General features: G+C 46.6%; 1 protein-coding gene across 3 annotated transcripts in view; it reads left to right on the forward strand.

Moving 5' to 3' along the window:
• The window catches only part of VOPP1 (VOPP1 WW domain binding protein), a 114,772-nt gene that overhangs the window by 41,975 nt on the left and 57,836 nt on the right, over positions 1 to 14,961 (forward strand). For 2 of the 3 annotated variants that reach the window (XM_026501583.4, XM_048213000.2), the window contains exon 2: positions 4,571 to 4,629. The exons of the other annotated variant lie outside the window; for it this stretch is intronic. In XM_026501583.4, the coding sequence (XP_026357368.1) occupies positions 4,571 to 4,629 (59 nt within the window). The remainder of the gene's footprint in view (positions 1 to 4,570; positions 4,630 to 14,961) is intronic. 3 annotated transcript variants of the gene reach the window in all.

Here is a 14,961-nt window from a genome sequence, read left to right on the forward strand (position 1 = left end):
TTCCTTTCGTGAGTTCTTGCTCTGACTTCAACAAGGACTCTCCCGGCCCCTGCCTCTGTCCCTGGTCCTGAGCACCAGCCCCAGGAGCAGCCAGGAAGCTCCGTTTGTTCAGAGTCTGTGCCGAGTGTCAGCGCCCACTCTAATGGGGCTGGAACTGAATGCAGCCTAGATCCTGGGCCGGGAGTCTGAAGTTCGGCTTTGATGAATGTGAAAGCAGCACCAAGGCACAGCAGGGCATCTCTCCCCTTTGATGAAGACAGTGGTCAAATTGATCCTCCCAGGGCCTTCCTACCATTTTGAAGCAAGTTGTGGAGTTATTTGCCCAGGACACACTAATGAAATAAGTGATAAGAATTAAAAAAAAGAAAAATCCTTGCTTTCTAGGTGTCAGTGGGATTAGTTCTGGCCAGGTTGCCAGTTTGCTATTCATTTAAAGATCCTACTCCACCCCCCTTTAAACAACAGGAGGAGAAAGGGTGGAATTTCAATAAAATCCATGGTGTTTTGGATCCTTTAGTCCCTAACTCTTCACTCGCATGTGTCCCAAAGTCACAGGCAGCTTCAGTTCTCCAAGTCAACCGTTTATTATTGTGGTGCAGCCTTTCTTTTACTGTGGATTAGGAAAAGGATGTGCCATTTTATTAAACAGTGGCGCCTGGGGCCTCCTGTCAGCACAGATGGATATAGAATAATTTATGTCAGTGTGAGGATTACCGTTGGGGATTAGCCAGGATTTGTTCTTTGGGCTTATTTAGGTCCTGGCTGAATATGGATGACTATATTTAGGAGAGCTCAACGACATTTATAAATATCCTAGTCCTTGAATAATAGATCACTGGGATTCTTCCCTGACTACAGATGTCTTACAAGCCTTTCCAGGCTAAATCTTAGATTACCCTCGATTGGATTGCTCCTTACTCTACATGTTTTCTCACAATCCTGCATATCCTGCTTTGGTAATAGTTTATAAATTGTTGCTTCATGATCTCTTTGAGAAATAGATGGTTATGCTTATTATTACTTTCATTGTACACATGGAAGGGGTATTACATTGTGAATGCATGGAGGGCCTGCTCTCTGTCCAGAACCCTAGAGCGCCCTGGCTGTTGAGGGTGCCCAGTCAGTAACAGAGAGCAGCTGACCTGACCTTTCCTAACAAAGATATTTTCTGTTTCAGTAGATGATCAGTCCTTAAGAACCCATGGTAGCATCATGGCCGTAACTATGGTAGAATGGGGAGGCCTATTTTTAGGGTGGACATAACCCTGAAAAAAATTTTTTTTTCTTAGTTTATATCCTTAGAAATTTTTTGACAGACAGGCTTGTTTATTTTAGGGTGATTTTGGAAAACTTGCCGTGCAAATGTAAGGTACTACGTACATACAGTCTTTGTTCTTAGGAGGTTTGGAAGGATTGCTTCTCTTTAGGTGACAGGTGGTCACAGTCAAATGAGCCTTGGACGTCATTTGTTGCAGAGAATTAAGAAAGCTTGATTCAGGACACACATTTGGAGATAGACTTGTTGGCTGGCTGTGAGATTCAGTGAACTATGCCCTGATCTGGCCAGGCTTTTGATGCATTCAATCTCGGTTACTTTATAAAGCCATGTTACAAATTCTGCACGGAAGGGAGTCTGTCCTGTTTTAAAAATAAAAGGCTGAGGTCCACACTGACTGGCACCATGGCTGGTATGTTCTTAGCATGAGAACTCAGCTCTCTAGGTTTTGATTCATTTTTCTTCTTTGGGACGGATCCATCCATTCCCCTCATTCCCCTTGACTGGGATGTTTTTTCCAGTGGACCCTAGCACCGTGCCTTTCTTCTGCCTCAGCCCATACCACCCCTCTGCCTGCTCATGAGGTCACTTCTGAGAGCCCACCACCGTTGGGGAGTGCTCTGGAAGCTCCCCTTACTCATCCCTCACAAACCCCCATTTTGACTGTGTGTCCAAAGCTCCAGCTCTCTGGCTCTGCCCTGAATCCTAGTGCTTATGCTACATTTGGGGATTGGAATTGATAGGGTTTGCCCGTAGACTTCCACTTGGCAGAATCTGGCTCTCAACCGTGGGTCTTCCTGTCCACTTCCTGTCCTATGGAACCTAATCTTCAGTCTTACTCTCAGGCTCTTGGATTGGTGTGCAAGCTGACTTTGACCCCTGGGGTTCAGTTAACAAACATTTAGTGAAGAAGAGGTTCAACAATGAAAATTACCAGGGCTTTTTAGACCACATTCAGTGTTCGAATGTAATGAAACATGTGACTCTGTGTTCTTCCTATTAGCCAGCTATAAAATGGAATGATACCCCATTTTAACTTTAGTGAAGTATAATATGTGTGTGTTATTACAGTGTAAACATTCCTTACAAGAAAGCTGTTGTAAAAGTCCAGCTATCAAAAATAATGAGAAGTTGCCTGGATATTTGCAAATTTCAAAAGTGTAGACTAATTTAAGTAACAATAAAATGAAACTGTGTTTTAGTGGTAGGTAGCTCAGTTCTAAAGGTGTTTTCTGTTTCAGGAAATGTGACCATAAATTTGTTTTATTTTTTAAGATTTTATTTATTTATTTGAGAGGGAGAGCAGGTGCGAGAGAGCACAAGTAGGGGGAGCGGCAGAGGGAGCCGGGAGCAGGCTCCCCACAGGAGCGTCTGGGAGTTGCTGTGCTTTCCTATAGCCTGCTGTAGTTCTGGAGTTCATGCGCACTGCCGTAGGGTCCCCCAGAGCCATACACGCCTCTGTGTATGGCATGTCCACAGCACGCAGGCCGCTGGCGTGGAGGTCGGGGAGCGCTGCCTTACCCAGAGCCAGTCAGCCTGTTCCTGGCGACCTAGGAGCAGGGTCTGGTGTCTTGGTCTGCTTCTCTCTCTGCCGTCCTGCAGTCATAGGACAATGTGGGGAGAGCTGGGTGTCAGGGTCAAAGAAAGTGTGCCTGTCTCCAGCAGTGATGAGAATAAAGAAGAAACATTTAACATGCTACCTGGAAGAACAAGGACCCTAGTGAAATGAATTGTAATTTAGGGCAGAGACCTGAAATTGCTCTTCCTTGCCAAAATAAATTGATTTCTTCGGCTGTCTGAACTTCATTTCTTGATCTGGGCAGGAACTAACATAGTCTAAATTAAACTCATTTTCCATTAGTAAAACTGGGTCACTTCAGGCTGCCTGAGTGTGCCTCTGAGTGCCCTAAAGCACATTTTAAACAACCTAGTGTTTCACGCTCTTTTCATAACCTGTCTGAGTTAGCCGGTGTAACATAATATTTGCATTCACCTTTTCCTTGGCACTCTGCTCTGGAGTTGGGGCCTGTTTCTGAAACTTCCGTATAGCTGTCAGGAACACTGTTGCAAGAGGGCATTGGGAAAGGCAGAGGAGGGATGCCCCGGGGCTGGGGGTTGGGTGAGACAGCCCCTGCCTTGCCCACAGAAAGCTTAGTTTTCATTATGCCTTTCCTTGTTTTCCTGCAAGTAGCTTTGCACTATAATATTTTGAAGCTGTTTGTACATAGGGTCCAATGAATTGTATCATGAATGTGGGAAGTTGTGAATTAAAAAAAAATGATAGCACAAGAGAAAGAATTTCAGAAAAATCTTGCTCGGGTACCTAAGAGTGTTTCTGCTTGGAGCTCCCACTCAGCACTTGGTGCCCTTACTCTCAGTTGTTGGGGGCCTGTGAGGTGGTCAGTCCGCCAGGGTAGCATTACCCCTGCTCCGTCCTCCATGCACGTGTCAGACTTCCTTTGACAGCACCAGGGAGACTCCTGTTATCTTTCCTTGTCCTCCTCTGTGTCTCCTCCCTGGGACTGAGGGCAGGGGGAGCCGCTGATGCTGGAAAGTGAATCCTGATTTACAAAGTCTGGCAGATGGAGACCCCCACGGGGAGATCAGTGATTGAATTTAGCTTTTGGAATACTCTGAAATATAAAGATCTAGAAATGTTAAAAATGTGGGAAATACCTTTCAAAAATGAAAGTTGGAGGGAAATGGAAATATTTGTAATATTTTATTTTTAGCATATTTTAGATATTTGAACTATGGTACCATATGAATTTTAAAAAATGGATTGTCTTTAGTTTACCTTTTTAATGAATAACCTTTTTAATGCCCATATATTTACGGAAATAAAAGACTAGAAAAATTATAGGGAAATGTTTTCCTATGTTTTCTTTCCTTTTAAAAAATTAAAGAAATTAAAAAGTCATTGTGGGGACACCTGGGTGGCTCAGTTGGTGAAGCGTCTGCGTTCGGCTCAGGTCATGATCCTGGGGTCTTGGGGTCGAGTCCTGCGTCTGGCTCCCTCCTCAGTGGGGAATTTGCTTCTCCCTCCCCCTCTGTCCCTTCCCCTGCTTATGCTTTCTCTCCCGTTCTCTCTCTCTCTCAAATAAATAAATTTAAAAAATCTTTTTTAAAAAAAAGTTGTCATGGGGTGGATCTCCCTCTGATTCTTTGTCTCCCCCACCCTCTGCTCTGCACACTTCGAGGTCTATCAGTTCATCCATCCTTGTGGCTTTTGTCAGATCTTTTTAACAATGTGCAGGTGACTTTCCACTGACAAAGTTTTTCTTCTGTTTTCAGTGCACAGAGGCCAAAAAACATTGCTGGTATTTTGAAGGACTCTATCCAACATATTATATGTAAGTATTTGCATTTTTCTGTTGGTTTGAGTCTGTGGTCACATCTTTCTCTGGGAATTATTTCTTTTGTAGGTGACAGGACTGGTTATAGGATTTGGGGAGGCCCATGCCCTTGGTCTCACCTGCCTCTGCTCACAGATGTGCGGGCCACCCGTCTGAGGACGCTTAGCCTGCTCAGACCACTGCCTTCGAGGGCAGCACGAAATACCAGCTGCCTTGTTCTGGGATACGTGTCCACTCATACATAATTGGTCAAAAGGCCAAGGTGTCTGAGCAGGGCCGGAGTTATGTTGGTCTACACAAATCTCCTAAGCAAAGGGAGCGGATGCAGGGGGAGTAGAATTCTGAACTTGAGCCAGATGGGAAAACGTTCTAAGGTCAGTTGCTGTGACTGTGTGTGTGTGCGTTGGCAGTGATCGGAAAGATCACCTGGCCCTGGGCCCCTCCCTAGTCAGGGACAGCCAGCCTCTCATGGCCCTTGGCTCCGAGCACTGCCTGGGTGCCTGCCAGTGTTACTCTCATTAAAGCATTATTGTATGTTACCCCTGTGGTTTTTATATTTTGTTTTGTTTCTTAGTTGGCTGAGTTAGTCACTGGCTGTGCTGACCACCTGCCTAGATGGTCAGATGAACTCTCCAGGTTATCAATTATTATTTTTATTGTGTTTTGAAGTTTCATAGGTTTTGAGAGGAATGCCCCAAGCTAATTTTTTCTGAAACTGTTATTTTTGGTGGTAAATTTTTATTTTATTTATGTATTTGACAGAGAGGGACAGCGAAAGACACAAGCAGGGGGAGTGGGAGAGGGAGAAGCAGGCTTCCCGCTGAGCAGGGAGCCCGATGCGGGGCTCTATCCCAGGACCCTGGGATCATGACCTGAGCCGAAGGCAGACGCTTAACGACAGCCACCCAGGCGCCCCCCAGTAGTAAATTTTGTAAAACCTGAGATCTTTCAGTAACGTATATAATTGTATTAGAGCAGAAACACTCTATATTTTACCATATAGAGAGATTGGACAGGAAATACCTGACAGTAGCAAAGAATGTTATTTCTTAATTGGCCAAGATGTACGTTTTTATTACCTGCCATTCTTGTTTAATTTTTGATCTGAAAGAGATCAGGTTAGGAGGAGAAAGTTGCCTGCCTGTGAGTGGGGACATACTGACAAGCAGAGGTCCCTAATGCCCCACATTGCGGAGTCCTGGCAGAAGGCCTCTGCAGCTGCAATAAGATAAAACCCACCTGGAAAATAAAGCAGCAGCATAAGGACTTTAATTACAGAGTTGTCAGCTTCAAGAAACATGGTTATGGGGTAGCATGGAGATAAAATATTTTGGTTCTTAGAACAATGTATATTCCTTGGTAAACTTTTGTGGTTTTGTTTGTTTGTTTTAGAGAGAGTGTGCCACAAGGGGACGGGGGAGGAGGAGGGAGGGAGAGGGAGAACCCTAAGCAGCCTCCATGCCCAGCGCAGAGCCCGGCATGAGGCTTGATCTCACGACCCGAGCCAAAATCAAGAGTTGGACGCATAACTGGCTGAGCCACCCAGGCACTCCTGAAAATAGATCTTTTTCAAATTGTTTTGTAGATCAGCTGATGAATCATTTCCTGGTGTTTTTAAAAAATATTTATTTATTTATTTATTTATTTATTTATTTATTTATTTATTTTAGAGAAAGAGAGAGCATGCCTGCAAATGAGCAGGAGAGCGTGGGGGGGGGGGGCGTGGGTAGGGCAGAGGGGCAGAGAGAGAGAGAATGACAAGTAGACTCTTTGATGAGTGTGAAGCCTGAGGCAAGCTGAGTGTCAGGACCCTGAGATCATGACCTGAGCCGATATCAAGAGTTGGTCGCCTAACCCAGTGAGCCGCCCAGGTGCTCCCATTTCTTGGTGTTTTAGAGTTTGGGAGTTGAAGGTTATTGTGGTCTTGTGTTTACTTGTGTGTTTGTTACTTTATTCATTTACTTATTCCCTCCATATTTGGGTAGGTTTTGTTTGTTTGTTTGTTTTTTGTATTGACGGAGAGCACAGAGACAAGCCCTGTTCGTGTCTTTAGTGTGGTTTGTCTGCTAGTTTGGTTTCCTCTCACCTCTCTTTACCAGTGGTGAGGGGGGTTCTAAACATTAGAAAGTAAAGTCACTCTATTATTAGAGTGCTGAAGCTAATATAAAAAGGTATAATAGTAACACTGAGAATTTACTATAGCCTAGGCAGTGTCCTGTGCCCCTTACTGAACCAATATCATTTAACCCCATAGCCGCTTGAAAACCCCAACCATACACACGAGTCTTCCTGATGTGACCTCTGATCTCTCCGTTCCCACTGCCTTCACCTGCATCCACACCTGTGTTAATGCTCTTCTGAAGCATTGCATATACTTTCTGTTTCATCCAGCTTTATTGAGATATAACTGATGTCTAACATTATGTAAATTTAAGGTGTGCAACATGTTGATTTGATATATATTGCAGAATGATTACCACCATAGCTTTAGCTAACCTCTCCATAATTGCCGTTTTTTTTTTGTGGTGAGAACACTTAGATTGACTCTCTTAGCAACTTTAAAGTCGATAATGCAGTATTGTTAACTATCATAACCATGCTGTACATGACATCCCCAGAACTTATTCATCTTGGAATTGGAAGTTTTTACTCTCTGACCCATGTCTCTTCGTTTCTCCCTGCCCCCCCCCCCCAGGCTCTGGTACCCACCACTCTACTCTTCTATGAGTTTGACTTTTTCAGATTCCACATATAAGTGAGATCATATAGTGTCTTTTTCTGACTTACTTCACTTACCATGCCCTCGAGGTATATCCATTTTGTTACAAATGGCAGAATTTCCCTCTTTCCTGAGGGTGATTAATATCTCATTTTATGTGTGCATTACATCTTTTTAATGTATTCATCTGTTGATGGACATTTAGGTTGCTTCAATATCCTAGCTATTGTGAATAATAACAATGCCTCAGTGAACATGGGAGTGCAGATATCTCTTTAAGACCCTCTTTGCATTTCCTTTGCATGTTTAGTGACCAGTGGGATTGCTGGATTATATATTGTAATTTTATTTTTAATTTTTTGAGGACTCTCCATGCTGTTTTCCATAGTGGCTGTACCAGCTCACAATTCCAGCTGTACATGGGGTTCCCTTGTCTCCACAGCATGACTGACAGTTATTATCTCTTATCTTTTTGATGATAGTCATTTTAACCGGTATGAGGTGGTACCTGTGTGTGGTTTTGATTTGCATTTCCCTGAGGATGAGTGGTGTTGAGCACTCTTTCATGTACTTGTTGGCCATTTGTTTGTCTTCTTTGGAAAACTGTCTATTCAGTTCTTCGGCCCGTTTTAATCAGATTATTACTATTAGTTATTTCCCCCTATTGAGTTGTAGGAGTTCCTTGTATATTTTGGTTGTTAGCCCCTTGTCTGATAACTGGTTTACACATCTTGTCTCCCCTCCCATATGTTGCCTTTTCATTTTGTTGATTGTTCCTTGTGCTTATAGTGGCTTTTCAGTTGATGTACTGTAGCCCTTTTGATCGATGTTTGCTTTTGCTGTTTGTGCTTTTGGTGTCAGATCCAAAAAAATTATTGCTAGGACAAATGTCGAGGAGCTTCTTCCCTATATTTTCTTCAAGGATTTTTAGTTTATCAGGTGTTATAAGTCCTTGATCCATTCCAAGTTAATTTTTGTGAGTGCTGTGATATAGAAATCCAATTTTATTGTTCTACAAGCATTTCTTCAGGTTTCGCAGCACCATTTGTTGAAGACACCATTCTTTTTGCACTGAGCATTGGCTCCCTTGTGAACTATTAGTTGACTATATATGGGGGGCTTATGTCCGTGCTCTGTATTCTGTTCTTATGGTCAATGTGTCTGTTTTTATGCTAGTACCATACTGTTTTCATTACTCTATGTTTATGGTATAGTTTGAAATCAGGAAGTATGATGCATCCAGTTTTGTTCTTTCTCAGGATTGCTTTGGCTATTCCCGATCTCTTGTTATGGCAAATTTTAGGATTGTTTTTTCTATTTCTGCAAAAAATGCCATTAGGTTTTGATAGGGTTTGCAGTGAATATAGAGATGGCTTTCCAATGGGCCTTCTTTCATTCCCTTCTCTCATCAAATTCTCACTTCTTTCTAAATTACTGAGATTTTCATGTCACTTTCCTGCTTAAAAACGTCAGGAACAAAGTCTAAATTCTTAGCCACCTTTAAACACTAGATTTACAAGATATTTGTCTGGTTTTATCTTCTTTCTTTATTGTGAGTACCCTGAGGGCCGGGACCATGACGTCTGAATATTTGAATTCCCGATGCCTAAGACGTGCCTGGCAGCCAGCGGACCTCCCCCAAAGCTGAGTGGGTGCCTTTGTGTTCAGTCCCTCCCGTCTGCCGACGCGGACCCTGCAGGCAGCCTGCAGCGCTGCTAGTTCCCTGGCTGGCAGGCTCTTCGCTGGCTGGGAAGCCTTCCTTTAGGAGCCCTTGCTTGTCCTCCTTTGGGCTCTGATAGGGCATCTTGGGGGTTCTTCCCGCGGTATATGGCCTGAACGCGCCGCCGGGACTGTGTGTCTGTGTGGCCTGCGCGTGATGCCGGGACTGTGTGTCTGTGTGGCCTGCGCGTGATGCCGGGACTGTGTGTCTGTGTGGCCTGCGCGTGATGCCGGGACTGTGTGTCTGTGTGGCCTGCGCGTGATGCCGGGACTGTGTGTCTGTGTGGCCTGTGTGCGCTGCCAGGACGCGCCCGCAGGACCGTTTCCCCGCTGCTTGACGCACTGCGTGGCGCCGGGCGTTCACTGCCAGGTTTGCACCCGGATTTCCTACCCGCTTCCTTCTCCCTGTTTTTAGGTACCGTGTTCTCGCACCTTTTCTTTTTCTTTTGCTTTTTTTCCTTTTTAAAGATTTTATTTATTTATTTGAGAGACCAGAGAGCACGTGGTGGGGGGGGGCGGGGGGCAGGCAGAGGGACACGCAGTCTTCCCACCGAGCAGGGAGCCCGATGCGGGGCTCGATCCGCGGACCCCAGGACCAGGACCCGAGCAGCAGGCAGACGCCTCACTGACGGAGCCCCCCAGGCGCCCCTCTGGCACTTTCTCCTTGGTCATCGACTGTAAGTGCTCCAAGGTCCAGAAGATCAGCGCTCAGATATTTGCTCTATGACTTTCTTTTTAATCGAGGTGAAATTCGAGTAACCAACCTCTCCGCTTGGAAGCGAGCAGTTCAGTAGCACTTGGTAGCTTCACACTGTGATCCCGGCGCTGCCCTTGTCCAGCTGCTGACCTTCGGGCCGCTCGGCTCTGCTCTTTCCTGGCCTTTCGACCTGATCTCAGTGGGCGTGAGCGTGAGCGTGGACCTGGGTGTGCCGCCCGCGCCGTGTGTTGTCGGCACTGAAATCGTCGGCAGACACGCACACACGCCTCCAGGCCGTGTGGCGTCCCCTCTGTGCTGGCACAGGCTCGGCCTCACCACTCGCTGCCCCTGCGAGGTCTGCTTGCCGCTCTGCGTCCCGCTGCGGGAGAAGCGCAGTCCTGCAAGAGGGGGAGGGGAAGTGGCTGCGGTGTGTTGCACTGCATCCGCACGCAGGCGCCTGGAGGACAGGTGTGCTGCGCAGGTGATCGGCCCAGGATGATCCCGAGCCGAAGCCGAAGCACTCGGGCCTGTGCAGACATGGGGGCAGCTCTGCCGTCTCTGCAGTCAGCGCTGTCGTGCTTCCCATGGATGCGGCACAGGTGCTGGTGCTTAGGGCCGAGCTCCCCTCAGCGGGAGCCTGGACGTGCGGATCTCGAATCCAGGCCGCGCCACGTGCTCCCTGCGCTGGAGAGCGGACCGGCCTCACAGCACAGGGGTCGCGTGCAGCCGCTACGCCAGGGGCTCGGCTAGGTCCCCACACGCTGCGTGTGCGCGTGTGTGTGCGTGCGTGTGTGTGCATGTGGCTGGGAGACGGTGCTGGAGGCAGAGAGGGCACCTGTGCCCCAGGGAGCTGCGGGATGCTGATGTGTGACGGGGCACCTTTGACATTGCACTTAAAACCCATCAATTAACAGATCTCACTTTAAAGATACACTTCTGGTATATCCTGCCTTTCATTTCTTCTGGGTAAAGTGCTTTAGATGAGGTTCTTCAAAATAGATAATTTCTTAAAGTTGTGTTGACTCAAGATGGCGTCCTCATTCTGTGACAGGATTTTTTTCCCTGCAGAAAATATATTCCAAACGATACCTCAGTTTTGTGCCTATAATTTACCATGGGATGCATTAGGGAGAGAACATCTAGTTTGCAAATGTGTTTTAAAGATTTCGTTCTTATATTCAAAATCTAATTTCATTTGTCTCACCAGAAATCCAGGACGGTGCTCCTACTTTTCCTGCTTCTCTACATGTTCCCGAATTTTATTCCAGCATTAAAGTCACCAAGCTAATAGAGGCTAGTTTTTAAAGATAATCAGGCTTCCACTGTAGCCACCTTGATGTACAAAATCACCATCGTCTGTTTGGATTTATTTATGCTAAATTATCTTCCTCTCGCTGCCCTTTCCCTTCAGTCAGTTTTTTAAATTTCTTTCATTGGTTTTTTTTTTAACCTCTGTTGAGCTGGAAGCATGCATACATATATGTACAAACAAAATGTTCTCCTTATTTTTGAAGAAAAAGTCCCTTTGAAATACAGAGAAACAACACATTTCAAATTCTTTTTTCCTTTCCCCCTACCCTTCACTCTACTACCTTTCTTTCTTATCTACCGGCTGCCCTTTCAAAAGCCTTTAATTAAAACGTGCCTTTTTTGTACTTTGGTTCAGAGCTTCCTAGTATCTCTTCCTAGCAACAGTATGATTTAAAAATAGCTGGGTGGTCATGTGGCCTCACCAAATTGGGTTCCTTCACTTTCATTCTCCACTTGAATTGTTCTTCTACCAAGGACTTGCTCATTCAACCCCCTTTGTCTACACAGCTTAAAACACGATGTGATCAGTAGGAGGCATGAGATGCGAAGATAAGAGAAGGACCTTGCCGAGGAGCCCTTTCCGGGTCTGTGGCAAGCACAGGGCCACACAGATCGGAGGGAGCACTCTTTCCTCCCTGTTTGTTTGGAGTCCAGAAAGTACTGCAATCTAAGGTGGCATTTATCTAAATGCAGCCTCACACCCTGGAGCTCACCGTGAGGCCCAGGTAGCTGCAGGAAGTGCTGAGTTCCTTGTGCCTTGTCTGGTGACTGCGAGCGGCTGGCCTGTCTCGGGCAGTGCACCCAGTACTCCTGAGTGTGCAAAGGGCAGCCATGCAGGGCAGGAGAGGTAGTTCTGGGCTCGCCTGCTCTCACCCACTGAGCAACTCGGCAGATCACGTGGCCTCTACGCCTTCGTTCTCCCGTTATAAAGTAGATGTGGTCACGGTAAGGACTGCATTCCGTCGCAGTCACGGTAGATACTGCTGTGCCTGTTCATAATGTGTGTATCATCCCTCGTATGTAGTTGCATTATGGCTTGGAGAGGGTCGGGGATCTGTGTCCATAGATGACAGGTGGGACCCCTGACTTCATGGACAAGGATCGCCGCCCTGAGGGACAGGAGGACTGGATGAGTTTGGCTCACTATGGGGCATGCTCTTGGTGATCTCAGAAGAGCCCTTCCCAGCCTGGCTCTAGTATCCAGAGGTTGGCACAAGGTGCCCTTGGTGCCTGAGTGGGTAGCACCATGGCCCCATAACTGACCCCTTCCTGGGTGGGGGATGGTAGGGGGGTACTCAGATCAGGAGCGGTGTCTCCCCTCTCTACAACAAGTGTCATCCTTTCTGCTAAGATTTGCAGCCTGAGGCTGGTCCCAGAGGCTCTCTTGCCCACAGCCGCCGTCTGTGAATGGACATGTATCTTCAAGGGTGGAGGTGGGAGATGGCATGGGAGGCAGAAGCAGGGGGAACATGTTCCAGTGCTGAGTCTATGATGGGCACGTAGATGGGTGAGTTTCCAGGTGTGGGGCCAGGGACCTCAAGGCCTTCTCCAAAGTTGACAGTGGTGGAAGAACATCATCTGGAGGGCTGGCGGGATCCCTGGCTCCGGCTCGCTCTCTAATGGTCACCAAGATCCACCCATGTTTCCACGTCTTCCTCAGACCAAGACAGAGCAGTGTGTCCCTGAGTTTTCCTAGACTGCTGCTGAAACCGGGCCCTCCACGGTGGGGAAATTGTGACGGAATTAATTATAATTCAAAGACTAAAAATGACAACAGCTAACATGTTTTGAGTGCTTCCTCTGTGCAGTGCCTGCTCTAAGGTTGTTATATGTATGATCCCCTCCAGAAAGCTTCTGATAATGGCCTCCCTTCATCTCTGTTTCAGCTGAGGGGCGTGTCTCCTTCTCTGGTCCTTTGGTCCCATGTTCCATCATCGTCACACTTAACTGTTGCCAGAGTAAAGCACCCATTGTCTCCTCCCTCCACTGGAAGTCTGTTGAGCACACAAGTTCTGTCTTGCTGACTTTCATGTCTCTGTGCTAACACAGGGCCTGACACAGAAGGCATTCAGTGCACATTTAGTAACCAAAACAAATGCTGGCCTCACTCTTGGGGAGGGCCAGAGTGAGTCACCGTCCATCTTTAGTGATGGAAGACATTTTAGGGACTGAAAGTCAAGACCCTCTCTAGTCCTGCTTGCCATTAGGTTGCTGTGTGATCATGGGCAAATCTCCTAATCTTTCTGGGTCCCAGTTTCCTATGCTAAGTAGTCTGCAAGGTCTCATCCTGCTTATTCTGTGACACCCTCCAGCTGTCTGTGCAAAACAATGTAGAGCGTAGGGAATAAAAGATGAATGACCCAAGTAGGCTTATGAATTGTAGCAGAAACAAGCCTGCAGATGTGGGATGGATTTTAGTTCATTCAGGGTCCACCCTTCTTGCCAAATACAAAACAACCACCTCATATTTTCTTTCAGAGGAGTGAGTTGTCTTTCTTCCGCAGGTCTTAGTATTGACACAACAGTAGGAAGAAAATGTTAATCACACAGTCAGCCGGTGGGGGGGATCTAGGAGCCTGTGACCACTCACTGATTCAGATTTTGAGGTTCCTAAGGCATCTTCCTAGGTGCTGAGCTGAAGCTTTGCAACAGTCAGGTACATGGATGTTAATTCAGACAATGACTTTTTTCATGTGATTTTAAACAAGCCAGAGAAAGCTTGTGGTTTAGATGTGCATATTTCCTGTTCTTGATGAATAGAAATGAATTTAGTAATTCTTTCCAGAAAATAGAGGGTAGGTTAGAAGTGGGTTGTTGTGCCTTCTTAACTAGACTTGTGACTTTGAAGTGAGATAACCTAGAGGCCCGCTGGAGAGTTGGCAGGTGGGAAAGGTTTGACCCCAAAGGTGGTCCTAGATTTATCTGTATTTTCTTAGAATACTCAGAACACCTTAAAACCATTCACCTAGTTTTACAAATGAAATAATTGGCAACAGGAGAGGTTAAGCCATTCACCTGGGCCTATGGCTTCTTGGAGGGCCTTTTGCCTAACTGGTCACATCTATGGCTGCCACCAGGCTGGAACAGAGATACAGAGCATTTGAATTCTAGATGTTCCGTTTGCTCACTTGTTTTAGCTTTGAGTTCAGATCTAAGTACCACTGAAGGAGACAATGTGGGGAAATTTCTCAGAAGTCAGCCCGACGGAGACTCAAGGGAGTCTCCACACCAAGTCACCACACCATGCCGAGCTCCAAGAAGAGAATGGAACGGGACATGTGGATGGAAAGCGCTTTGGTCAAATACAGAAGGAAGATAGGATACATGAAAGATAGTGAGTGAGTGCATTGTGCATTGTGAGTGATGGTCATGTGTCAGTCCTTCTAACATTTATGGAGTACCTGCTATTTCCACACCACCACTAAGGAGGAGGGAGTGAGGAGAGGGACCGTGGGAAGTAAAGATGAGGGGGCCAGGACCTGCCGTCCAGGAGGTCACGGTCCACGGCTTACCTAGCAGCAGCACGTGCCCAGGCCTGGGCAGAGCGGGTAGAGGCCGTTCCTTCTGGGACTGCTCTTTCCTTGCTAGTGTTTTTGACCAGGCCATTTTCAGGCCCTATTCCTGAGTCTCCCATTGGAGTGTTGAAGCGTCTTCTAAGGCACTCACATCATCCTGGTTTATTGTGTCTCTCTGGGTTCATTTTTCTGTTGTGAATAATTAATGGTGTGAGTGGATGGAGTGTTATTTGCAGATGTCAGACCGACATCCCAGAGAACAGGCTTTCTAGAGCCAGGCCAGGCTGGGCCACCTTACCTGCCTGCTAGACTTGGAGGTGCCAAGATCAGTTCCACGGGCTCTGAAACACAAGGCCGCGTCTGACGGC

Source organism: Ursus arctos, unplaced genomic scaffold (assembly GCF_023065955.2).
Source record: "Ursus arctos isolate Adak ecotype North America unplaced genomic scaffold, UrsArc2.0 scaffold_3, whole genome shotgun sequence".
Classification (NCBI taxonomy): Eukaryota; Metazoa; Chordata; class Mammalia; order Carnivora; family Ursidae; genus Ursus; species Ursus arctos.